The sequence below is a fragment of the Salvelinus namaycush genome, chromosome 5 (assembly GCF_016432855.1).
Source record: "Salvelinus namaycush isolate Seneca chromosome 5, SaNama_1.0, whole genome shotgun sequence".
NCBI lineage: Eukaryota > Metazoa > Chordata > Actinopteri > Salmoniformes > Salmonidae > Salvelinus > Salvelinus namaycush.
Window position 1 is genome coordinate 38025808 of NC_052311.1, and position 27299 is coordinate 38053106.

The 27299-nt window shown below is 40.6% G+C and overlaps 1 protein-coding gene across 1 annotated transcript in view; it reads left to right on the forward strand.

Moving 5' to 3' along the window:
• The window catches only part of LOC120047098 (receptor-type tyrosine-protein phosphatase U-like), a 281387-nt gene that overhangs the window by 156603 nt on the left and 97485 nt on the right, over positions 1 to 27299 (forward strand). Inside the window, exon 12 of the mRNA XM_038992639.1 lies at positions 588 to 861. Coding sequence (XP_038848567.1) covers positions 588 to 861 — 274 coding nt within the window. The remainder of the gene's footprint in view (positions 1 to 587; positions 862 to 27299) is intronic.

Consider the following 27299-nt stretch of genomic DNA (forward strand, 5'->3'; position numbering starts at 1 on the left):
GACCAACCAGTGCTCCCGCACATTGGCTAACCGGGCTATCTGCATTGTGTCCTGCCACCCGCCAACCCCTCTTTTACGCTACTGCTACTCTCTTTTCATCATATATGCTTAGTCACTTTAACCATATCTACATGTACATACTACCTCAATCAGCCTGACTAACCGGTGTCTGTATGTAGCCTCGCTACTTTTATAGCCTCACTACTGTATATAGCCTGTCTTTTTACTGTTGTTTTATTTCTTTACTTACCTATTGTTCACATAATACCTTTTTTGCACTATTGGTTAGAGCCGGTAAGTAAGCATTTCACTGTAAGGTACACCTGTTGTATTCGGTGCGCTTGACAAATTAACTTTGATTTGATATACGATTTATAGACATTTTGATGTCACATTTACAGCACATACATATTATGACATACGTACATACATACATACATACATACATACATACATACATACATACATACATACATACATACATACATACATACATACATGCCAATGCCCCTATATGACGGAACTTAATGAGAAACATCTTACAATAATGTATACCAACATCTTGTACTGTGCTCTCTCTCCACCAGTACGTACCAGGTTGTGGTAGAGGAGGAGAGTGACAGGAAGGTGAAGAGGGAACTGGAGGTTCAGGACTGTTACCCTCTGCCCATGTCCCATGGGGAGGCCCAGGCCAGAGGGACCCCCCACTACTACACGGCCGAGCTGCTTCCCAGCAGCCTGCCTGAAGCCAGCCCCTTCACCGTGGGGGACAACCACACCTACAATAGCTACTGGAACACCCCGCTGGACCCCCGCAAGAGCTACCTCGTCTACTTCCAGGCCATGAGCAACTTCAGAGGGGTGAGTACAGGACTTGAAGAAGGCTGTGGCTGATTTCTAGATCAACCCCTAGTCCCTAGGTGATCTGAGATTATGGGTAGGTAAGCAATAGGTCGTTATCACAATATGGTTTAGAGCATTTGATTTGGCTGCTGGGAGACCCCCAGCTCGTTTAAAACCATTGACAACTAACTGCAGTTTAAGGGATATTTAAATAAATGTTATAACTATTTGGTTTTAATATCATCACTTCTTGAAGAGCATAGTCAGAACTATACATTTCCAATTATTCCACATTTAGCTCTATGATCAGAGTTATACGACAAGTAACTCATGCTTTTGATGATCAGGTAACATCAATTGATCATGTACTGTATTCAGATATGTGAGTGTGTCCTATCCAAATAGCTAGCTAGCTAAGCAAACATATTGTCATTTAGCTTGCTTCATCAGAGATTAGGATTTTGGAAAGAGTTTGGCATGGGCAAATCACTTGTCAGAAAATGTAAAAGACACGGCGTGGCTAATCTCAGTGCGACGGCTCCCGGTGAGAGCAGTAGTCCAATGGAGAAGTTATGTTAAAAAAAAAAAATGCCCAATGCCATCATGCACTGATTAAGAAACACTTCAACACTTATTATTAGAATGTAGCAGAACAAAGCAAATCTGGGAACAAATGCAAGATATTGGAGACACTATTCAAGTCAGCCATACTGAGAACAATGGGAAGTTATTGACTTTTTATTTTATATATATATATATTACACATATATAATGTAAATGTGATGTAATTTACAATGTATGGTAATAATCCAGTTTAAAAATAATAAAGATAATAATAATAAAGCCTAATAATATAATTTAAATGCACAAAAAAAGAAACAAAACAAGAAATTATGCAAACAACTGATTGTATGTCATGAAAGAGAAAAGAAGCAGAGAAATATGGTTTAACAGCTAATGTTGTTTAAAAAAATGTATGGTTTTCTGTCGGACTGCTGTCATTACCACTATAGATGGCAAGAAAATCAAACAATGTTTGGATATAGCCATCAAGTTTATTCCCTGAAAGTTAGTTTGTTAACTAGCCATATTGAAGTGATCTGTTCTGAGCTAGCAAACCAATTTGACGTGGTCCATCAATAAATATACGGTTGAAGTTGGAAGTTTACATACGCCTTAGCCAAATACATTTAAATTCAGTTTTTCACAATTTCTGACATTTAATCCTAGTAAAAATTCCCTGTCTTAGGTCAGTTAGGATCACCACTTTATTTTAAGAATGTGAAATGTCAGAATAATAGTATTGAGAATGATTTATTTCAGCTTTTATTTCTTTCATCACATTCCCAGTGGGTCAGAAGTTTACATACACTCAATTAGTATTTGGTAGCATTGCCTTTTAAATTGGTTAACTTCTTGTCAATAGGGGGGGGCGCTGTTTTCACTTTGGAAAAAATCGTGCCCAATTGAAACGGCCTCGTACTCTGTTCTAGATCATACAATATGCATAGTATTATTACTATTGGATAGAAAACACTCTGAAGTTTCTAAAACTGTTTGAATTATATCTGTGAGTAAAACAGAACTCATTTGGCAGCAAACTTCCATACAGGAAGTGAAAAATCTGAAAACGAGGCTCTGTTTCAGGGCCTGCCTATTCAACTGGCTTTTATTTATCGATATGTATGCACTTCATACCCCTTCCACTAGATGTCAACAGGCAGTGGAAGGTTGAATGGGGTGTCTAGCTTGATCTGAGGCCGAATAAGAGCTTTTGGAGTGACAGGTCCGGTATTTTCTTTGTCTTCGACGGCGCGCGGGGGAGCTCGACATTGTCTTCTGAAAAGCGTTCGGTATACACGGCGAATATCTCCGGCTCTGATTTTATTTGATACATATGAGAAAAACATCATAAAGTAGGTTTTTTCAACCGAGTTTTATCAGTTTATTCAATGTTTAATGGGACTTTTGGAATTTTCCGTTCTTTGCGCCAAGAGAGGATGGGAATGTTCGCGCCATAATGCTAGCCAAGGTTGCTAATTCGACAGAAGAAATGGACATTCTAAAACCAAACAACGATTTATTCTGGAAATAGGACTCCTTGTACAACATTCTGATGGAAGCTCAGCAAAAGTAAGAAAACATTTATGATGTTATTTCGTATTTCTGTGTAATATGTTGATGCCTATTCTCCGCCGTGTTGGTGAGCGCTGTCTCCCAATAACCCAAGCTGTATGTTGTGGTAAAGTTATTTTTAAAAATCTAACACAGCGGTTGCATTAACCTGTCTGGCACCGGGGTTCTGCTAGCGGAACTCCTCCCACATTCCACTGAAAAGGCAGAGCGCGAAATTCAAAAAATATTTTTGAGAAATATTTAACTTTCACACATTAACAAGTCCAATACAGCAAATGAAAGATACACATCTTGTGAATCCAGTCAACATGTCCGATTTTTTTAATGTTTTACAGCGAAAACACCACATATATTTATGTTAGCTCACCACCAAATACAAAAAAGGACAGACATTTTTCACAGCACAGGTAGCATGCACAAAGCCAACCTAACTAACCAAGAACCAACCAAACTAACCAAGAAACAACTTCATCAGATGACAGTCTTATAACATGTTATACAATAAATCTATGTTTTGTTCGAAAAATGTGCATATTTGAGGTATAAATCAGTTTTACATTGCAGCTACCATCACAGCTACCGTCAGAAATAGCACCGAAGCAGCCAGAGTAATTACAGACACCAACGTGAAATACCTAAATACTCATCATAAAACATTTCTGAAAAATACATGGTGTACAGCAAATGAAAGACAGGCATCTTGTGATTCCAGCCAATATTTCCGATTTCTTAAGTCTTTTACAGCGAAAACACAATATAGCATTATATTAGCTTACCACAATAGCCAGAAACACAAGCCATTTACCAGCAGCAAAAGTTAGCGATCGTAACAAACCAGCAAAAGATATATAATTTTTGACTAACCTTGATAAGCTTCATCAGATGACAGTCCTATAACATCAGGTTATACATACACTTATGTTTTGTTCGAAAATGTGCATATTTAGAGCTGAAATCAGTGGTTATACATTGTGCTAACGTAGCATCTTTTTCCCACAACGTCCAGATATTTTTCTGACACTCACATATTCTAACCAAATAACTATTCATAAACATTACTAAAAAATACATGTTGTATAGGAAATGATAGATACACTAGTTCTTAATGCAATCGCCGTGTTAGAATTCTAAAAAATAACTTCATTACGACATCCAGCTTAGTTATAGCGAGAGAGTGCCCAAAATCTGGGCGCAAACTACTAGTACAACATGTTCGACAGATATATGAAATAGCATCATAAAATGGGTCCTACTTTTGATGATCTTCCATCAGAATGTTGTACAAGGGGTCCTTTGTCCAGAACAATCGTTGTTTGGATTTAGAATGTCCTCTTCTCCAGTCAATTAGCACGGAAAGCTAGCAAAGTGGCGCGAAGCTCTCCTTCCTGAACATACGCAGACAAAGCAACACGCCTAACGTCCCGAAAAAATTTCAATAATCTAATAAAACTATATTGAAAAAACATACTTTACGATGATATTGTCACATGTATCAAATAAAATCAAAGCCGGAGATATTAGTCGTCTATAACGACAGCTTTACAGAAGGCAATACCAGGTCACTTCTCGCGCGTTCCAGAAAACAGGAAATTGGGGTCACGTCATGCCAAGAGCTTTTATTCGACCTCAGATCATGTTATACACTCCATTTCTTCTCTCACTGCCTGTTGACATCTAGTGGAAGGCGTATGAAGTGCATGTATACTAATAAATATCAAGCACATTTATAGGCAGGCCCTTGAACAGAGGATCGATTTCAGATTTTCCACTTCCTGTCAGGAAGTTTGCTGCAAAATGAGTTATGTTTTACTCACAGATATAATTCAAACGGTTTTAGAAACTAGAGAGTGTTTTCTATCCAATAGTAATAACAATATGCATATTGTACGAGCAAGAATAGAGTACGAGGCCGTTTAAATTGGGCACGATTTTCCCCCAAAGTGTAAATAGCGCCCTCTATCCTCAACAGGTTAAGAACCAGTGTATCTTTCATTTGCCATACAACAAGTATTTTTATGTAAAGTTTATGATGAGTTCTTTGGTCAGATTAGGTGAGTGTCCAAAATATCTCCGGACATTCTGGGGAAATCTTGCTACGTATTCACAATGTATAACCACGATTTGCAGCTCTAAATATGCACATTTTCGAATAAAACATAAATGTATTGTATAACATGATGTTATAAGACTGTCATCTGATGAAGTTGTCCAAAGGTTAGTGATTAATTTTATATCTATTGCTGGTTTTTGCGAAAGCTACCTTTGCGGTGAATAAATGCTTTTGTGTGTTTGGCTATTGTGGTAAGCTAATATAATTCTATATTGTGTTTTCGCTGTAAAACACTTAAAAAATCGGAAATATTGGCTGGATTCACAAGATGTTTATCTTTCATTTGCTGTACACCATGTATTTTTCATAAATGTTTTATGATGAGTATTTATGTATTTCACGTTGCTCTCTGTAATTATTCTGGCTGCTTTGGTGCTATTTTTGATGGTGGCTGCAATGTAAAACTATGATTTATACCTCAAATATGCACATTTTCGAACAAAACATAAATGTATTGTATAACATGTTATAAGACTGTCATCTGATCAAGTTGTTCAAGGTTAGTGATTCGTTTTATCTCTATTTTGTCGGTTTTGTGAAAGCTACCTATGCGGTGGAAACATGGTGAAAATATGCGGTTGTGTGTTTGGCTATTGTGGTTAGCTAATAGAAATACATATTGTGTTTTCGCTGTAAAACATTTTAAAAATCGGAAATGATGGCTGGATTCACAAGATGTTTATCTTTCATTTGCTGTATTGGACTTGTGATTTCATGAAAATTATATTATATGATATCCCTGTCCCGTTAGGCTAGGCTATGCTAGTCAGCTTTTTTGATGAGGAGGATCCCGGATCCGGGAGGGTGATGAAGTAGAAGTTTTAACTTGGGTCAAATGTTTTGGGTAGCCTTCCACAAGCTGCCCACAATAAGTTGGGTGAATTTTGGCCCATTCCTCCTGACAGAGCTGGTGTAACTGAGTCAGGTTTGTAGGCCTCCTTGCTCGCACATGCTTTTGCCGTTCTGCCCACAAATTTTCTATAGTATTGAGGTCAGGGCTTTGTAATGGCCACTCCAATACCTTGACTTTGTTGTCCTTAAGCCATTTGCCACAACTTTGGAAGTATGCTTGGGGTCATTGTCCATTTTGAAGACCCATTTGTGACCAAGCTTTAACTTCCTAACTGATGTGTTGAGATGTTGCTTCAATATATGCACATAATTCTATTCCCTCATGATGCCATTTATTTTGTGAAGTGCACCAGTCACTCCTGCAGCAAAGCACCCCCACAACATGATGCTGTCACCCCCGTGCTTCACGGTTGGGATGGTATTCTTCGGCTTGCAAACATCCCCCTTTTTCCTCCAAACATAACGATGGTAATTATGGCCAAACAATTCTATTTTTGTTTCATCAGACCAGAAGACATATCTCCAAAAAGTATGAAGTTGTCCCCATGTACAGTCTTTTTTATGGCGATTTTGGAGCAGTGGCTTATTCCTTGTTGAGCGGCCTTTCAGGTTATGTCGATATAGGACTCGTTTTACTGTGAATATAGATATTTTTGTACCTGTTTCCTCCATTATCTTCACAAGGTCCGTTGTTGTTGTTCTGGGATGATTTGCACCGAAGTACGTTCATCCTAGGAGACAGAGCGCTTTCCTTCCTGAGCGGTATGATGGTTGCGTAGTCCCATGGTGTTTATACTTACGTACTATTGCTTGTACTAACGAACGTGGTACCTTCAGGCATTTGGAAATTGCTCCCAAGTATGAACCAGACTTGTGGAGGTCTACATTTTTTTTCTAAGGTCTTGGCTGATTTCTTTTGATTTTCCCATGACGTCAAGCAAAGAGACACTGAGTTTGAAGGTAGGCCTTGAAATACATCCACAGGTACACCTCCAATTGACTCAAATGATGTCAATTAGCCTATCAGAAACTTCTAAAGCCATGACATCATTTTCTGTAATTTCCCAAGCTGTTTAAAGGCACAGTCAACTTAGTGTATGTAAACTTCTGACCCACTGGAATTGTGATACAGTGAATTATAAGTGAAATAATCTGTCTGTAAACAATTGTTGGAGAGATTACTTGTGTCATGCACAAAGTAGATGTCCTAACCGACTTGCCAAAACTATAGTTTGTTAACAAGAAATTTGTGGAGTGGTTGAAAAACAAGTTTTAATGACTCCAACCTAAGTGTATGTAAACTTCCGACTTCAACTGTAGGTATTCCTCTAGTCTAGATGGGATAAGGAAGTGTGCAGTGCGATGGCGATTTGGTCTATTGGGGCAGTAAGCAAATTGAAATGGGTCTAGTGTGTCAGGTAAGGTAGAGGTGATTTGATCGTTGACTAGTCTCTCAAAGCACTTCATGATGACAGAGGTGAGTGCTACGGGGCGATAGTCATTTAGTTCAATTACCTTTGCTTTCTTGGGTACAGGAACAAAGGTGGACATCTTGAAGCATGTGGGGACAGTAGACTTGGATAGGGAGAGATTGAATATATCCGTAAACACTCCAGCCAGCTGGTCTCCGAATGCTCTGAGGATGCGGCTAGGGTTGCCGTCTGGGCCGGCAGCCTTTCGAGGTTTAACACTTTTAAATGTCTTACTCACGTCGGCCACGGAGAAGGAGAGCTCACGGTCCTTGGTAGCGGGCCGCGTCGGTGGCACTGTGTTATCCTCAAAGCGGGCAAAGAAGGTGTTTAGCTTGTCCAGAAGCAAGACGTATGTACAGTTGAAGTCGGAAGTTTAATTACTCCAACCTACTTGTATGTAAACCTCCGATTTCAACTGTATGTATGTAAACTTCCGACTTCAACTTTAGCCTATCATGGCTGTCTGCAGCAATCGTGATAAACACTCTTAAAAACAATGTTGAAAAGGGTATAATGTTAGCTAACTTCACTAGGTAGGCCTATGTTGGTTGGAGAAAAAGTACACTATGTTTAGCCAACTGTGTAAAGTTTCTACCGGTAGCTTGCAAACTAAACATTATAATATCAGCTAACAGTACATCGGAAAATGCACCCTTCTGCTGCTTGACAGGCAGAGCCCACAAAGGATGGGAAATTAACCTAAACCAATCATAGTTGTCTGTTAAAGCTTACATTTATTTTATATCACTCAAATATCCAATTAATGGTGGCCAATATTGAGAGATATCGTGAGGCTACCCTCACATATCTGAAACAACATGATCAATTGATGTTTACTGATCATAACTGATTGTTTTTCATGAAATAATTTGAAATGTGGAGTTCTGACTATGCTCGTCAAGAGGTGAGGATGTTACAACTAAATAGTTAACATTTATTTAAAAATCCCTTAAATGACACGCAGTTGTCAACGGTTTAAGAGGAGGTGGGGGTCTCCTTGCCCCCCAGTAGGCAAATCGAACGCTCTGCACCTTATTGAGACGTTTTTTGATAGCGACCTACATGATAATTGCTTCAGTTGCTAATTGGCTGGGTAGAAATTTTGCCCAATTACTTACTAACCCTTTCCGATCCACAGGAGTGCCCAGGGAGTAGTGGGCAATTTGGAATTCAATATGTTACGCCAAATACGTGTTGGTTTATGAAAATGTTGTATTTTTCTAACTTCCATTGTCCTCCACAAGACTGGCTGAATACAATGCCTTGTATTTTTTTAAGTATTCAGACGACTTGACTTTTTCTACATTTTGTTACGTTACAGCCTTATTCTAAAATGGATTAAATAAAACAAAATGCTCAGCAATCTACACACACTACCCCGTAATGACAAAGTGTAAACATGTTTTTAGAATGTTTGAAAATGTATTAAAAACAGAAATACCTTATTTACATAAGTAATCAGATCCTTTGCTATGAGACTCGAAATTGAGCTCAGGTACATCCTGTTTCCATTGAACATCCTTGAGATGTTTCTACAACTTGATTGGAGTCCACCTGTGGTAAATTCAATTGATTGGACATGATTTGAAAAGGCACACACCTGTCTATATAAGGTCCCAGAGTTGACAGTGCATGTCAGAACAAAAACCAAGCCATGAGGTCAAAGGAATTGTCCTAGAGCTCCGAGACAGGATTGTGTTGAGACACACATCTCTAGAAGGGTACCAAAACATTTCTGCAGCATTGAAGGTCCCCAAGAATGGCCTCCATCATTCTTAAATGTAAGAAGTTTGGAACCCCCAACACTATTCCTAGAGCTGGCCACCCCCAGCCAAACTGAGCCAATGGTCACTCTGACAGAGCTCCAGAGTTCCTCTGAAAAGATAACCATCTCTGCAGCACTCCACCAATTAGGCCTTTCTGGTATAGTGGCCAGACTGAAGCCACTCCTCAGTCACATGACAGCCCATTTGGAGTTTGCCAAAAGTCACCTAAAGACTCTGGCCATGAGAAACAACATTCTCTGGTCTGATGAAACCATGATTGAACTCTTTTGCATGTATGTCAAGCGTCACGTCTGGAGGAAACCTGGCACAATCCCTACGGTGAAGCATGGTGGTGGCAGCATCATGCTGTGGGGATGTTTTTCAGCGGCAGGGACTGGGAGACTAGTCAGGATCGAGGCAAAGATGAACAGAGCAAAGTACAGAGAGATCCTTGATGAAAACCTGCTCCAGAGCGCTCAGGACCTCATACTGGGGTGAAGGTTCACCTTCCAACAGGACAACGACCCTAAGCACACAGCCAAGACAATGCAGGAGTGGCTTCAGGAGTTGAACCTGATCTAACATCTCTGGAGAGACCTGAAAATAGCTGTGCAGCAATGCTCGCCATCCAACCTAACAGTGCTTGACAGGATCTGCAGAGAGGAATGGGAGAAACTCCCCAAATGCAGGTGTCAAATCAAATCTTAAGCTTGTAGCATCATACCCAAGAAGTCTCAAGGCTGTAATCGCTGCCAAAGGTCCTTCAAAAAAGTACTGAGTAAAGGGTCTAAACTTATGTAAATAAATAAATTAGCAAAAATGTATAAACCTGTTTTTGCTTTGTCATTATGGGGTATTATTGTGTAGATTGATGAGAGAAAAAACGATTTAAACAATTTTAGAACAAGGCTGTAACATAATAACATAGGAAAAGTCAAGTGGACTGAATACTTTCCGAAGGCACTGTATATCTCCAATAATGTATGCTAGGTTGAAAGAGCAGGGGAAATTACCTCCTTTAGGCTTATACTCTATGTGAAAATATTTGTGGTGTGAAATGTGCTTGTTGGAAGAGAATGCCTGGATTGGCATGGTCCCTAGCTGGAATCCATGTAACTGAACGTGTCGAGTGCTTTGATTCGATGCACAGCATACAAAGGGTGTCAGGGACAGGGAATTCGTTGTGCGCATTACTTCCAGCTAGTAAATCTGTGATTAGCTGGTATTACTCAGATAGACAACAGAGACAAGTTGGCTCTCCTTCTCTTCTCCCTCCCACATTATCCCTCCCTCCATTCTCTGTCCTTTCCCTCTCCCTTTTTCTCTTTTCATCCCTCTGCTACTGGCCTTACCCTCCTCATCCCTAGCCTTATCCTCCATTCCCTCTCTCCTCATCCCTCCATTCTTCTCCTCTATCTAGTTTTTTTCCTCTCTGTTATTCCAAATCATTGAAGACTCATTAATGCAGCTGGTGGCTACACCAGATACTGACTGTTACTTTTGATTGTGACCCCCTCCCTTTGTTCAGGGACACATTATTCAATTTCTGTTAGTCACATGTCTGTGGAACTTGTTCAGTTTATGTCTCATTTGTTGAATCTCGTTATGTTCATAAAAATATTTACACATGTTAAGTTTGCTGAAAATAAACATAGTTGACAGTGAGAGGACGTTTCTTTTTTTGCTGAGTTTATATAAAATGTCTTACAGAGCCTTTCCATAAGTCCACTCAAGTTTCTTCAACTGTCTTCTGACTGTGAGTAGCGCAATGTTGATGTTGTGCTGTGATGGCAGCAGATTACAGATAGCCTTTGCCAATCGCTCATCATCTTCAACCATCAGTGAGTCGATGGCTTGAATAGTCTCGCTGGAAATGGAATACAATGTAAAAATGTGGAGCATACAGTAAAGACCAGCAGTAGATTTTTTAAAGTTTGTTTTTAGCATTATTTGGCCTACATTACAGTATTGTAACCTACTGTACCTGTTCGTTTTCCTGGGCTTTCACATTCGGCGTAACACAAGCACCTGAACCCTTAAATTCAAAATGGCGTAGCAGTCATGCGTCTTTGTCTTTGTCTTGTCATGTCCCGTGTATATATATTTGTATATATTTTTTCTTCGCATATATTGTTTTATATTTTTCTTAACCTCAACTTCAACATACTCTCCTGCAACCCGCCTCACCCAATGTAGTATGGATCTAATATTTTATTTACTTGAGAACTGGAACCCGCAACAGAAGCTAGCCAGCTAACTAGCTACTAGCTAGTAGTCAGCTAGCCACTGCTGGCGGTCATCAGCTAACCTTTAGCCCAGACAACTCCTGCCAGTCTGCACAGCGCGATTCAACCCAGAGCATATCGGACTTCTTCTCCATATCTCCGGATTCCTACCGCGAGCTCTGAACCTTTTCACCTGGATCATCGCAGCTAGCTAGCTGCTATCCGAGTGGCTACTCCTGTCTAAAGTCTCTGTCCCGAAGCTAGCACCAATTAGCCTGGAGCTAGCCTACTCTAGGCCCATCTCCCGGCTAGCTGAAGAGGTCCATCAGCCACTCCTTGGGCTACAATACCTATTTTGCCAATTGGCCTGGACGCCTTTTACTGCCGATACGGAGGCCCCGCCGATTCATCACGACTGGACTACCGCCGTAATCCGCCCAAGGTTTTTTTTCTACAGGCTCCTCCATCGCGACTTCCCCTGAATTCCCATCTGCTAGCCGCAGCCTGCTAGCTGTCTAGAGCATATCGGACTGTTAGCTGAAGAGGTCCATCAGCCAATTTCTTGGACTACTATACCTATTTTGCCAATTGGCCTGGATCCTTTTACTACACAGAGCCCTGCTGATCCATCACGACTGGTCTGCCAACGTAACCGCACGAGGGGGCTACAACAGACTTCTTCCGTCACGACGTCCCTCTAAGGCCCCTCTGCTTGCCCCAGGCCACTATCTGTCTGAATCGCCGTGTCTCCAGCCCGCCTAGCTACTCACTGGACCTCTATGATCACTCGGCTACGCATGCCTCTCCCTAATGTCAATATGCCTTGTCCATTGCTGTTTTGGTTAGTGATTATTGTCTTATTTCACTGTAGACCCTCCAGCCCTGCTCAATATACCTTAGCTAACCCCTTTCTTCCACCTCCCACACATGCGGTGACCTCACCTGGTTGAAATGGTGTCTCTAGAGACAAAACTTCTCTCATCGTCACTCAATGCCTAGGTTTACCTCCCTGTATTCACATCCTACCATACCGTTGTCTGTACATTATGCCTTGAATCTATTCTACCGCGCCCAGAAACCTGCTCCTTTTACTCTCTGTTCCGAATGTACTAGACGACCAGTTCTTATTGCCTTTAGCCGTACCCTTATCCTACTCCTCCTTAGTTGCTCTGGTGATGTAGAGGTTAATCCAGGTCCTGCAGTGCCTAGCTCCACTCCCATTCCTCAGGCGCTCTCATTTGTTGACTTCTGTAACCGTAAAATCCTTGGTTTCATGCATGTTAACATTAGAAGCCTCCTGCCTAAGTTTGTTTTATTCACTGCTTTAGCACACTCTGCCAACCCGGATGTCCTAGCCGTGTCTTAATCCTGGTTTAGGAATGCCACGGAAAACCCCAGAAATTTCCATCCCTAACTATAACATTTTCCATCAAGATAGAACTGCCAAAGGGGGCGGAGTTGCAATCTACTGTAGAGATAGCCTGCAGAGTTCTGTCTTACTATCCAGGTCTGAGCCCAAACAATTTGAGCTTCTACTTTTAAAAATCCACATTTCCAGAAACAAGTCTCTCGTCGTTGCCGCTTGCTAAAGACCACCTTCTGCCCCCAGCTGTGCCCTGGACACCATATGTGAATTAATTAATAATTTTAGAAAGAGAGGGTCCAGATTGTCTAGCCCGGCTGATTTGTAGGGGTCCAGATTTTGCAGCTCTTTCAGAACATCAGCTATCTGGATTTGGGTGAAGGAGAAATGGGGAGGCTTGGGCGAGTTGCTGTGGGGGGTGCAGGGCTGTTGACTGGGGTAGGGGTAGCCAGGTGGAAAGCATGGCCAGCCATAGAAAAATGCTTATTGAAATTCTCAATTATCGTGGTTTTATCGGTGGTAAAAAGTGTTTCCTAGCCTCAGTGCAGTGGGCAGCTGGGAGGAGGTGCTCTTATTCTCCATGGACTTTACAGTGTCCCAGAACTTTTTTGAGTTTGTTCTACAGGATGCAAATTTCTGCTTGAAAAAGCTAGCCTTAGCTTTCCTAACTGCCTGTGTATATTGGATCCTAACTTCCCTAAAAAGTTGCATATCGCGGGGGCTATTCGATGCTAATGCAGAACGCCACAGGATGTTTTTTTGCTGGTCAAGGGCAGTCAGGTCTGGAGAGAACCAAGGGCTATTTCTGTTCCTGGTTCTACATTTTTTTAATGGGGCATGCTTATTTAAGATGGTGAGGAAGGCACTTTTAAAGAATAACCAGGCATCCTCTACTGACGGGATGAGGTCAATGTCCTTCCAGGATACCACAATCACACAACCTCAACCCAATTGATATGGTTTGGGATGAGTTGTACCGCAGTGTGAAGGAAAAGCAGCCAACAAGTGCTCAGCATATGTTCAGAAATGCCTCCAAAATACCCGGAGTTATTACAGAGAGCCCCGTCAAATAACAGAAATACTCATCATAAACTTTGATGAAAGATACATGTTTTACATATAATTAAAGATACACTAGTTCTTAATGCAACCGCTGTGTCAGATTTTTTTTAAACTTTAGGAAAAAGCAAACCATGCAATAATTTCTCCGCCATGTTGAAGTCAACTGAATTACGAAATTACATCATAAATATTCCCTTACCTTTGATGATCTTTCATCAGAATGCAGTGCCAGGAATCCTAGTTCCACAATAAATCGTTTTTTTGTTCGATAATGTCCATTACTTATGTCGAATTAGCAACTTTTGCTAGCATGTGTAGTTCACATGTCCAAACGATGGCGCCGGTCCAGGCGAACTCGGACGAAAACTTCAAAAAGTTATATTACAAGTCGAATAAACTGGTCAAACTTAGTAGAGAATCAATCTTCAGGATGTTGTTATCATATATATCCAATAACGTTCCAACCGGAGCATTTCTTCTGTATAAGTAATGGCACACATGGCCATCCCATGACCAGCGCGTGTGACTAGAAACTAGCATACTGCCAGACCACTGACTCATTCCCCTCCCATCCGGTCCCACATCACACTAGATGCTTCATTCCACGTTCTACTGACTGTTGACATCTAGTGGAAGGCGTAGGAAGTGCAAACAGATCCATAAATTTCAGGGATTTGAATAGGCGATGACTTTCACATCGACCCTTCTCAGATTTTTCACTTCCTGTTTGGAAGTTTGCCTGCCATATGAGTTATGTTAAACTCACAGACATCATTCAAACAGTTTTAGAAACTTCAGAGTGTTATCTATCCAATAATAATATGCATATATTAGCATCTTGAACAGAGTAGGAGGCAGTTCACTATGGGCACGCAATTCATCCAAAAGTGAAAATGCTGCCCCCTATATCAAAGAAGTTAACCAATTTAAAGGCATTGCTACCAAATACTAATTGAGTGTATGTAAACTTCTGACCCACTGGGAATGTGATAAAATAAATAAAACTTGAAATAAATAATTCTCTCAACTCTTATTCTGACATTTCACATTCGTAAAATAAATTGGTGATCCTAACTGACCTAAGACAGGGAATGTTTTACTAAGATTAAATGTCAGGAATTGTGAAAAACTGAGTTTAAATGTATTTGGCTAAGGTGTATGTAAACTTCCGACTTCAACTGTACATGTCGTCATCACGTTTGGTGTGGGAGGACAAAATCAATTTGCACGCAATGGTTTGGGCATGGTGTAATGCTGTCTAGATTCCAATATGAATTACACATCACTTTGCAAGCCAGCATGTGATTTACAGTTAGGGTTGCAAAATTCTGCTTATTCTCCCAGGTTCTCCAGAAATCATGGTTGGAAAATTACTGGATTTTTGGGGGGGAAAGTTTTTGAAATTTTGCAACCCTACTTGCAGGCCTGACTCCTGTAAACGGAGTTTCAGGCCACTATATAAGGCCTTATGATATATGTAATGATTAAATTATATAATATTCACCTAAGAACTCACTTGGTGAAGGCCACAGGACTACAAATGAATGAATTCAACAACTATGTCTCTGTCACTAACAAATACAGTCATGAGTGGTAACTCTACAATTCAGTCGAAAAGGCAAGGCACACTTGGAAATTATTTGAGGTGTTGCATAGTTGGGGGGTTAAATTGAAGTATTCCTTACAAAAAAAATGCATTTGTATTACTCATATGAAGGAAGTACAGCTCACTTCAGCTATTTAAGTTTCTTAACTTATTTTTTTAAAGTAATTTGTTATCCATAATGTTTGAGTAGACAGAACTTATCCGGTTTTACAGTGTGCCTTACAACACACCTGTGAGAGGTATTTGAGTCTCACCTGACATACTGATCTCTTCCATCCTCGGCAAAGTGAAGAACAATAAGCAGTACATAACAAACCTAATGTAAACTAGGCTATTACTGTCAGCCTACAAGAATACATGGTGTTATTGGAAAAATAGTCAGTATTCAAGCAATTAGGCTAGTCAAGCATAATGGCAAATTTGTAAATTTAGGCTATATCATGGACTGATTTTAATTTATAAACAAATACATTATCGGTAGCTATGGCTAGACATGTTTCTAACAAAATACAAGTTCATCCCCTTGATATCAAAGCAAATAATGGTCACAGTAGTTAGCTTATACAACTGTATCGATAGCTTTCAACTACAGTTTTAGCTAGCTTGATATTTAATTTGTCATGTCAAAATTAATGCATATTTTGATTCTGAGTAAATCTGACAGCTGTCAGTAGCCCCGTTGTCTTGATCTTATCCACATTCTTATTGTGTCCACATTTGTCAACAGCAGTAGACAAGCTTCAGATGCAATGTGATTAGATCTTCCTGACCACCTCCAGAGGTAGTCGAATACACATCTTGTACGGATATCCTTGAAGTGTAAACGAATTTGGTGGTGAACAGTCTATTTTAGTTGCTAAATCAGATATGAAAATGATGCATTGATATTATAATGCAATCCTTTTCTATTTTATTATATTATATCATATTATATTTTGTGAATATTTGAGCATTTCCCAGTCATCAATAAAGTGCAGAAAATGTCCAAACTGATGTGTAAAGGCAAATAGCTTTCTGTAAGCATGAGCGAGGCCACTGTCGAATATAATCTAGGCTTTAGATTGACATTTTATTCCTTTATAAAGCCATTTGCTTTTTAATTGATTGCTGCTTTCCACCATGCATTTTCTTAATTTGACCATCTATCTTGCTGTAGGTTATCATGTAGAGGTTCCGTTAGCGAATTCCAGTATCACTGATCAATTATTTGGAGGAAACTAAACCACGGTTGTTCTCCCAGCATGTCGCTTTTATTTCATTTGGTATTTACATATATAGGTTATTTACAATACAAGATTACAATAATATAAAGACAACATACTGTATGTAAACACCCATGCATAAAGAGCAACCCTGTCCAGACCTGTTTGGATAATGTGTTGCACCATTTGGAGATGCACTTTATAGCCTACTCTGTAACTGAACTTGTTTCTGTTTTTACCTATTACGCCCAGTCGTAAATCTTTAGATAACAAAAGTAGGCTGTAATGATGAGAGTATAAAACTACTGACTATAAAAGTGTGCTGTTTTCTGTCAATGTATACAGCTTGTGTCATAACAGGAGGTCCAAGGCAGGTTGGATTAATTTGCATACAGGGAGGGAACATGGAATCACTGTGGGCAGATGAGAGACACATTTTATTACTATGTGTAGATGTAACAAATCTCGATCAGATAGTGATACGGTCATCTTATCGGATGACCACAACTACATGTTAAGGCAAGGTGTAACCACCAAAAAACTAGCTTCAACTGTCATAAACACTAGCTAGCTAATATAGGTGCTACTGTCTAAATTGTGAACTCATTAGCTAGCTATAGCAACTTCACAGAAGTGAAAAAGCAACCTTAACTGGCTTAATGTTTTACCTTGTCATGAAATCCAAATGCAGATGTCAATTCGATTGGTACCTAGGTAGCTAGCTAACATGTTAGCCAGGAGTTGTGGTGGTAGCTAGCTAGCTAGCTAGCTATCTATTTAGCTTGCTAGTAAAGTGTCAATGACATTGGCTTTCCTTTAGTTACATTGGCAACTATTAGCATGCAACAATATAATGATTTACAGTATGATTGATTAGCTATTACTCTCAGATCTTACTTTGTTATTTGAAAAGTTAAATTCTCCCCCGCTTTTTCTATCAGGATTGCTGTTGGTTGCACTAGCTCCAGACAACCAGCTTGCTTTTTTTCTTTCACGTCATCAGTAATTCAAAGATGGAGGGGTGAGACGCTATTATCTGTGTCCTTCCAAAGGGAAAGCTATACATGATTGGCTTATGAAATATGGACAACTGGATGGTGATTGGACATGTTTGACAGCCTTACGTGAGTTAAGTGGTGCCATGTTCTACCAACTGAGCTTCAGAGGACCGTATTCAACATTGCTATTAAAATAGTACTCATGTAGGAATGGGTCTTTGTTTACAAGTTGCTAGCAATCCCATAAAACCATCGCCGAAAGCCACATATTTTTTGTCTTCTTCAGAGTCTAGCAGCATAACAAATCCAACAGCGAAATTAATTCAAAGTGCTCTGTACTAGAGGTCTTCATGGATCCACCTGTACCCGAATACTGGAGACCCGATCTGGGACCCAAGCGGGTCCGGATCAAGAATTCTAAATAATGTCACAGTCTAGGTCGGATCTTATATGATCGTCACGGTTCTCGGTATGTGTAATTTTAACTGACTTGTCCAGAAGGGCCCATACAGATCTGAACGCGACTGCTGGAGTAGAGAGAGAGAAAGTTTATAATTTATGCTGCTGCTCTTGCTTTTCACGAAAAGTGAATTTATGCTGCTGCTCTTGCTTTTCATGTTGTTGTTATCCAGGCTTTATCACAATCGGCCGTGATTGGGAGTCCAATAGGGTGGCACACAATTGGCCCAGTGTCATCCGGGTTTGTCCGGTGTAGGCCGTCATTGTAAATAAGAATTTGTTCTTAACTGACTTGCCTAGTTAAATCAAGATTAAATTAAATAAAAAAATGGTTGGCCAATAATAAGTCAGCGAAGCGGCAATAAGCTACAGTTATATAGCCTCCGTGTGTGGCAAAAGTTAGTAAATATCTAATCAATGGAATTAAAATGACGGAATTAAAAGTTGAAGAAGGATAGGCTACAATGACCAAGTGCCAACAGGTAGGCTGCTACTTAATTGTCTGAATGGAGTTGTTGTTATTTGTAACTGTAAGATGAGAAAGCACATGGACTGCAGCCTCAATTAACCTATCAGCTAATGTTAGCTAGCTTAACTAGCTTCTCTTGGTTTGATGCAATCAAGACAGGTACTACATAATCATATTTGATGATAAATAACCTAGCTATGGCAGCTATTAGTCTACTATAGCACGAGTCTGTTTGGTTGGTTGCTGCTTCTTGTCTCCCCCTCTATCCTTCCTGCCTCCCGCTCCCCATGTCACTCACTCACAGTACGGCCCCTCCCCCGCATGCTAGAGCTGCACCTCTCTCTCCCTCCTCTTGCACATTATCAGCTCTGGTTAATAAAGTAGCTTATGAAATGACTTTTCTGCTGCTTTCCTTACTCGGATTGGACCGGTTCAGGAACCGGCCTGGTCTGTACGGAACGGGTCTTGTTGTCCGCGGGTCCGTTTGGAACTGGTCTATATTTTTAAATGTATTTATGCATATCGGGTCCGGGTGGGAAAGCCTCTGGTCCATTTCATCACGAGTACTCTGCACGCACCAGGAAGCTTTGCTACATTGAATCATTAAAGGTTCATCCAAGAACCTCTCAACTAACCAATGGTACTAAAACAGCGGGGGGCGACAATAATAAAGAAGGTTAATACTATATGTACATATTTAAAGCTGTAACAATGATAAATGTCCATGGGGGGAGCATGGGGGTAAATGTTCATTGGGATGGGGGATAGAATACCAATAGGGGGAGCAGCAAGGCGGGGAGGGATACTCCATGGCTTGGATTTCTGAGGTCCTTGATCATCTATCTCCTTGGTCTTCCTGTGACACCTGTTGTTGTAGGTTTCCTGGAGGGCATTCAGCTGAGCGTACCACCCTCTGTAGAGCCTTTACGGTCAGCGACGGTAGAGTTCTGTGGTGCAGCCCGACAGTATGCATCACAGACAGTATGCCCGACAGTATGCTCTCAGTGGTGCTCCTGTAGAACACTGGGAGAACACCGAATTTCGTCAGCCTCCTGACAATTTCAGCTCATCGGAGATGTGAACGCCGAGGAACTTGAAGTTATTGACCGTCTTCAAGGCGGCCCCATTGATAAGGATGGGGGTGTGTCCAACCTGATTCCTCCTGAAGTCCACAATCAGCTCCTTTGTTTTGCTGAAGTTGAGGGAGAGGTTGTTTACCTGGCACCACGCCGTCAGAGTGCCTACCTCCTCTCTGTAGGCCGTTTCGTCTTTGTTGGTAATCAGGCCTACTACTGTTGTGTAGTCAGCGAACTTGATGATGGAGTTGGAACTGTGTGAGGCCACACAGTTGTGGGTATACAGGGAGTACAGGAAGGAATTGAAGACACACCCCTGTGCGACTCCCGTGTTGAGGATCAGTGTAGAGGTAATGTTTTGGCTACCTTCCCCCCTCTGCGGGGCAGCCCGTAAGGAAGACCAGGACCCAGTTGCACAGGGTGTAGTTCAGTCCCAGGGTCATGAGCTTTGTGATGAAATTAACTTCTCTAGGGTAGGGGGCAGCATTCGGAATTTTGGATGAAATGTATGCCCAAATTAAACTGCCTGCTTCTCGGGCCCAGAATATATGATATGCATTTAATTATTGTCAATAGGGGGCGCCATTTCGACTTTGTAAAAATTAGTTCCCAAATTAAACTGCCTCGTACTCAATTCTTGCTCGTACAATATGCATATTATTATTACTATTGGATAGAAAACACTCTAGTTTCTAAAACCGTTTGAATTATATCTGTGAGTAAAACAGAACTCAAGTTGCAGCTAACTTCATGTCAGGAAGTGAGAAATCTGAAATCGGGCACTCTGTTCCAGGGTCAGTTTATTAAATTGCATGTAATCTATGAGTCGACATGCACTGCATACGATTTCCCCTAGATGTCAGTAAGCAGTGAGAATTGGAATGGTGTTGCTAGGCAGATCTGAGGCCATATAAAGGCTCTTGGAACCGGGGGTGCACTCTTTTCAACGTTCGTCATGGCGCAAGACAGACCTCAGGATGGCATTCTGAAAAGCTCTCGTTATAGGCCTTAGATATATCCGGCTCTGATTTTATTCGATATAGGTGTTAAAGACATCATAATGTAGTTATTTTAAACCGAGTTATATCAATTTATATCAGTATATTGCGATTTTCGGATATTTCTTTGTGCTGCGTTATGAACAGTTGGACACGTCTGGGCCACATAGCTAATGTTTGCTGCTAATTCCTAAGTTGAAGACGACAATCTACAACCGAGCAACGATGATTCTGGACAAAGGACCACTTGCACAAGATTCTGATGGAAGCTCATCAAAAAGTAAGAACTATTTATGATGTTAATTCGTTGTTCTGTTGAAAAATGTAAAACTATTATTCCGCCATTAATTTCGGTGCGGTCTCGCTTTAACGCACGCTGTATGTCGTAGTAACGTTAATTTTAAAAATCTAACACAGCGGTTGCATTAAGAACTAATGTATCTTTCATTTGCTGTCCAACCTGTATTTTTTAGTCAAGTTTATGATTAGTTATTGATTAGATTAGGTGCCTCTCCCAAGATTTCTCCCGACATTTTGTTGGCAGCTTGGCTACTATTCTTATTGTATAATCACGATTTGTGCCGCTAAATATGCACATTTTCGAACAAACCATATATGTATTGTGTAATATGATGTTATAGGACTGTCATCTGATGAAGTTTTGAGAAGGTTAGTGAAAATTTTTATATCTTTTGCTGGTTTATTCGCTATCGCTAACGTGCATGAATCAATGCTGCTGTGTGGTTGGCTATTGTAGTAAGCTAATATAATGCTATATTGTGTTTTCGCTGTAAAACACTTAAAGAATCTGAAATATTGGCTGGATTCACAAGATCTTTGTCTTTCAATTGCTGTACGCTGTGTATTTTTCATACATGTTTTATGAGTATTTAGGTAATTCACGTTGCTCTCTGTAGTTATTCTAGTTGCTTTGGTGAGAGTTGTGATGGTGGCTGCAATGTAAAACTATGATTTATACCTGAAATATGCACATTTTTCGAACAAAACATATGCTATACAATAAATATGTTATCAGACTGTCATCTGATGAAGTTGTTTCTTGGTTTGTGACTATTTATATCTTTATTTGGTCGAATTTGTGATAGCTACCTATGCAGGAAAAAAATGGTGGGAAAAAAAAGTTGTGTCTTTTGCTATGGTGGTTAGCTAATAGAAATACATAGTGTCTTCCCTGTAAAACATTTTAAAAATCAGAAATGATGGCTGGATTCACAAGATGTGTATCTTTCATTTGGTGTCTTGGACTTGTGATTTCATGAACATTTTATTATATGATATCCCTGTGGCTTTAGGCTAGGCTATGCTAGTCAGCTTTTTTTATGGGGGTTTGTGACTCGTTAGAGGATAACTGGTAGATTTGGATAGAACCCACTCTAATTTTTCCCAAACTGTTAAAATAGTGTCTGTGAGTATAACAGAACTGATTTGGCAGGCGAAAACCTGAGAAAAATCCATTCAGGTTTTGTATTTCTCTATTCAATGCCATTACAGTATCCATTGACTTAGGACTCAAATTGCAGTTTCTATGCCTTAGACTAGATGTCAAAAGTCTTTAGAAATTGTTTCAGGCTTTGTATTCTGAAAAATTAGGAAGAAAGAGCAGTCTGAATGAGTGGACCCTAAAGTGTCACAGAGCTTTTTCATGCGCGCAACCGAGAGAGTGCCTTTCTTGTTTACATTTTATATTGACGATGTTATTGTCCGGTTGAAATATTATCGATTATTTAGGCTAAAAACAACCTGAGGTTTGAATATAAACATCGTTTGACATGTTTCTATGAACAATTTGGATTTTTTTGTCTGCCTGTTTTGACTGCATTTGAGCCTGTGGATTACTGAAGAAAACTCGCGAACAAAACGGAGGTTTTTGGATATAAAGAGACTTTATCGAACAAAAGGAACATTTATTGAGTAAATGAATGTCTGCTGAGTGCAACCATATGAAGATCATCAAAAGTAAGGGATTCATTTTATCTCTATTCCTGACTTGTGTAACTGTTCTACTTGGCTGGTTACTGTTCGTAATGATTTGTCTACTGGGCTATGTTCTCAAATAATCGTAAGGTATGCTTTCGCCGTAAAGCATTTTTAAAATCTGACACCGTGGTTGGATTCACAAGAAGTTAATCTTTAAACCTATGTAAAATATGTTTTGTTTTCTGAATTTTTGTAATGAGTATTTCTGTATTTGAATTTGGCGCCCAGCAGTTTCACTGGCTGTTGAAGAGGTGGGATACTAACGTCTCACGTACCCAAGAGAGGTTAAAGGGCACTATGGTATTGAAGGCCGAACTGTAGTTGATGAACACAATCCTTACATATGCATTCCCTTTGTCCAGGTAGGTGAGGGTATTGTGCAGTGCAATGCTGATTGCATCTTCCGTGGATCTGTCAAGGTTGTAGGTGAATTGGAGAGGTTTGAGTGTGTCGGGGAGGGAGGAGGTGATGTGGACTTTGACTAGCCTTCATGACTAGTACTTCATGGTGACCGAAGTGAGTGCTACAGGTTGGTAGTCATTCAGTTCAACTACTTTTCCCTTTCTTGGAAATGGGGATGATAGTGGACATATTGAAGCAGGTGGGGGGTAACTAAGCTAGAGATAACTAAGCTAGGTCTCTCTAGAGACTCAAGTTAGAGAGAGATTGAAAATGTCAGAAAACACAACACCCAGCTGGTCTGCACATGCTCTGAGGGCACGGCTAGTGATACCGTCTGGGCCAGCAGCCTTGCGAGGGTTAAGATGCTTGAATGATTGACATACATCCTCCGTGGAGACCGTAAGTATGTAGCCCTCATTGTCCTCAAGCAGACACCACCACGTATTTGTACTTTTTAACCCTACAATTTACCCTGGTCTCCTTGCCGTGTTTTTAAGCACCATCTCTCTCCTTCAGTTTCACGACAAGGCTGCCATCAGTCCACGGTTGTCGATTCAGGTACGTTTTGAAATACAACATTGGTATCACATCATCTGCATTTTTTTATGAATCCGGTGACTAAGTCGCCATATTCATTGTTCTTATCCCCAGAGGCGCCCCAGAACATATTCCAGTCCACGTCATCAAAACAGTCTTGGAGCATGGATTCTGATTGGTCAGACCAGCGTTGTAGAGACCTGACCACCGGAACTTCCCTCTTGAGTCTTTGTTTGTAGGTGGGGAGGAGCAAAATGGAGTCATGGTCAGATTTGCTGAAATGAGGACAGGAGAGGAAGTTATACCCTTGTTGAATAATTGTGTAGCAGTGGTCGAGGGTAAAATGTTGGCGAGTTGGACAGCCAATGTGTTGATAGTAATTGGGCAGCATGTACTTAAATAAATTGTGTAAAAGTCCCCCTGATCGCTGCCTCCGGGTACGCGGTCTCCAGTTTTTTCAAGGTCAAATTAAGATATTTGAGAGCATTTTTTGATTGGCTTGGGGCGGAATGTACACAGGTGTGGAGATAATTCCTGAGAACTCTCTCGGAAGGTGAAAAAGGCAACGTTTGATGACCAAGTATTCCAAGTCGGGAGAGTTCGTGTAATTTTCCCCCATCACACCACTTGTTATTGGTCATAAAGCAAACGCCACCATCTTTGTTCTATCTGCTCGATGAACTGTGAACCCCACTGGTTGTATATAATGGGTTTGGATGTTGGAGGAAAGCCAGGTCTCTGAAAAACAGATTATGTTGCAAAATCTGATGTCCCTCTGGAAGGAGATCCTCACTCTGAGTTCGTCAAGTTTATTCACTAGTGATTGAACATTGGCGAGTAGTATGCTTAGTATTGGAGGACAGGTCGCCCGGCTTCTCAATCTCACTAAGACCTCTCCACGTCTGCCTCTACGTCCGTGTCTTCATTTCCTTCTCTCCGGTAGGACCCCCAGGCTACACGGCACCTCAATGAAGAGGCTGGACCTTTGTTCCGCAGTCTCTGGGAATTTGGGAAGGTCGGGTGGACGGTGAGTACTAAGACAATTTGAGAAAAACACTAGAAAAAGTAGAAACCTGCAGTTTTGTAGGAGTTCGTGGTGAGGCTACCATGTTTGTCGGCTCCATCTTGCCAGCATGGTAATGCAAATTGAGCTGCACCCTCCAACCCCAGCCAGTTTCGGCTTGAATCCATCTCGGCTCAAAAGGCTAATGGAAACAAAGCCTGTGACACACTGTTGTGGCGAAATCCTGCACTGAGCCTTCACCATGCTCTGCCACTTTAAGAGCACATCAGCTGTCAGAAAGGAGGAAATAAAGATAGCTCTTCCGGCTCTCTGTGGGAAGCTCTCGGTTGGCGCGGCAGTTTGATAGTGTGTGCAATGCTGCAGAAGACTTGTTTATTTTCAGTGTGCTTAGTTTGTAAAGTGTTTAACTTCTCTGCGCTACGGATCCATTTTACGGGATCATTTTCCTAAACAACTGCTGAATTGCAGGGCGCAAAATATTACTAAAAATATTTATAATCATGCAATCACAAGTGAAATATACCACAACACAGCTTAGCTTGTTGTTAATCCACCTATCGTGTCAGATTTTGAAAATATGCTTTACAGAGAAAGAAATCCAAGCTTTTGTGAGTGTATCAATGAATGCTAGAACAGCTAGCCCCAAATTAGCATGGTCACGAAAGTCAGAAAAGCAATACAATTAATCTCTTACCTTTGTTAATCTTCGGATGTTTGCACTCACGAGACTCCCAGTTACACAATAAATGTTATTTTTGTTCGATAAATATTACTTTTATAACAAAAAAACGCCATTTGGGTTGCGCGTTATGTTCAGAAAACTACAGCCTTGTTCGGGTCCTGAAAGCCAGAAGAAAATTCCCAAACGTATCAGATTAAAAAATATTACTAAAAATATTTATAATCATGCAATCACAAGTGAAATATACCACAACACAGCTTAGCTTGTTGTTAATCCACCTACAGTGTCAGATTTTGAAAATATGCTTTGCAACGAAAGCAATCTAAGCTTTTGTGAGTGTATCAATCAATGCTAGAACAGTTAGCCTTATATTAGCTTGGTTAGCTTGGTCACGAAAGTCAGAAAAGCAATATAATTAATCGCTTACCTTTGATAGTCTTCGGATGTTTGCACTCACGAGACTCCCAGTTACACAACAATTGTTCGATAAATATTACTTTTATAACAAAAAAACGCTATTTGGGTTGCGCGTTATGTTCAGAAAACTACAGCCTCGATCCGTTTGACGAAAATTCCAAAACAGTATCCGTAATGGTCGTAGAAACATGTCAAATGTTTTTTATAATCAATCCTCAGGTTGTTTTTAACAAACATAATCGATAATATTTCAACCGGACCGTAACCTACTCAATAAGAGAGAAATAGAAAATGGAGAGCTACCCTCTCGCTCACAGGAACTAATCCGAGGACACCTGACTACTTTTGAAAAATGTCGCTCATTTTTCAAAATAAAAGCCTGAAACTATGTCTAAAGCCTGGTCACAGCTTGAGGAAGCCAATGGAAAAGGAATCTGGTTGATACCCCTTTAAATGGAAGAAAGACGGGCCAGGAAACACAGATCTTTAAAAAAATATATCACTTCCGGCTTAGATTTTCTCAGGTTTTCGCCTGCAGAATCAGTTTTGTTATACTCACAGACAATATTTTGACAGTTTTGGAAACTTTGGAGTGTTTTCTATCCTAATCTGTAAATTATATGCATATTCTACGATCTGGACCTGAGAAATAGTCCGTTTACCTTGGGAACGTTATTTAAAAAAAAAATAATAATAATCTGACCCCTAGCGTCAAGAGGTTCTCGATCATCTATGTTACCGCTCTAGGTCGTGGATGTTATCTTTTGGGACCGCACCGGTTATTGATCGCATGGATTAGTAGCAACGTTGGCAATGGAATAAACCTCCACTTCCCTCAATTCTGCTAGCAAACATGCAATCTTTGGACAATAAAACGGACGAGTTATTGGGAAGAATAAACTTCCAACGGGACATTAAAAACTGTAACATCTTATGCTTCACAGAGTCATGGCTGAACGACGACAATATCAACATACAGCTGGCTGGTTATACGATGTACCGGCAGGATAGAACAGTGGTGTCTGGTAAAACAAAGGCGGCGGTCTATGTTTTTGTAAACAACAGCTGGTGCACGATATCTAAGGAAGTCTCCAGCTACTGCTTGCCTGAGGTAGAGTTTCGCATGATAAGCTGTTGACCATACTAGCTACAGAGGGAGTTTTCATCTGTATTCGTTGTAGCCGTTTACATACATGACAGCACGCTTGGAGTTTGCCAAAAGGCACCTAAAGACTCTCAGACCATGACAAACAATATTATTTTGTCTGATGAAACCAAGATTAAACTCTTTGGCCTGCATGCCAAGCGTCACCTTCTGGAGGAAACCTGGAACCATCCCTAATGTGAATCATGGTGGTGACAGCATCATGCTGTGGGGGAGTTTTTCAGCAGCAGCGACTGGGAGACGAGTTAGCATCGAGGCAAAGATAAACGGAGCAAAGTACAGAGAGATCCTTGATGAAAACCTGCTTCAGAGCGCTCAGGACTTCAGACTGGGGCGAAGGTTTACCTTCCAACAAGACAACGACCCTAAGCACACAGCCAACACAACGCAGGAGTGGCTTCGGGACAACTCTTTGAATGTCCTTGAGTGGCCCAGAC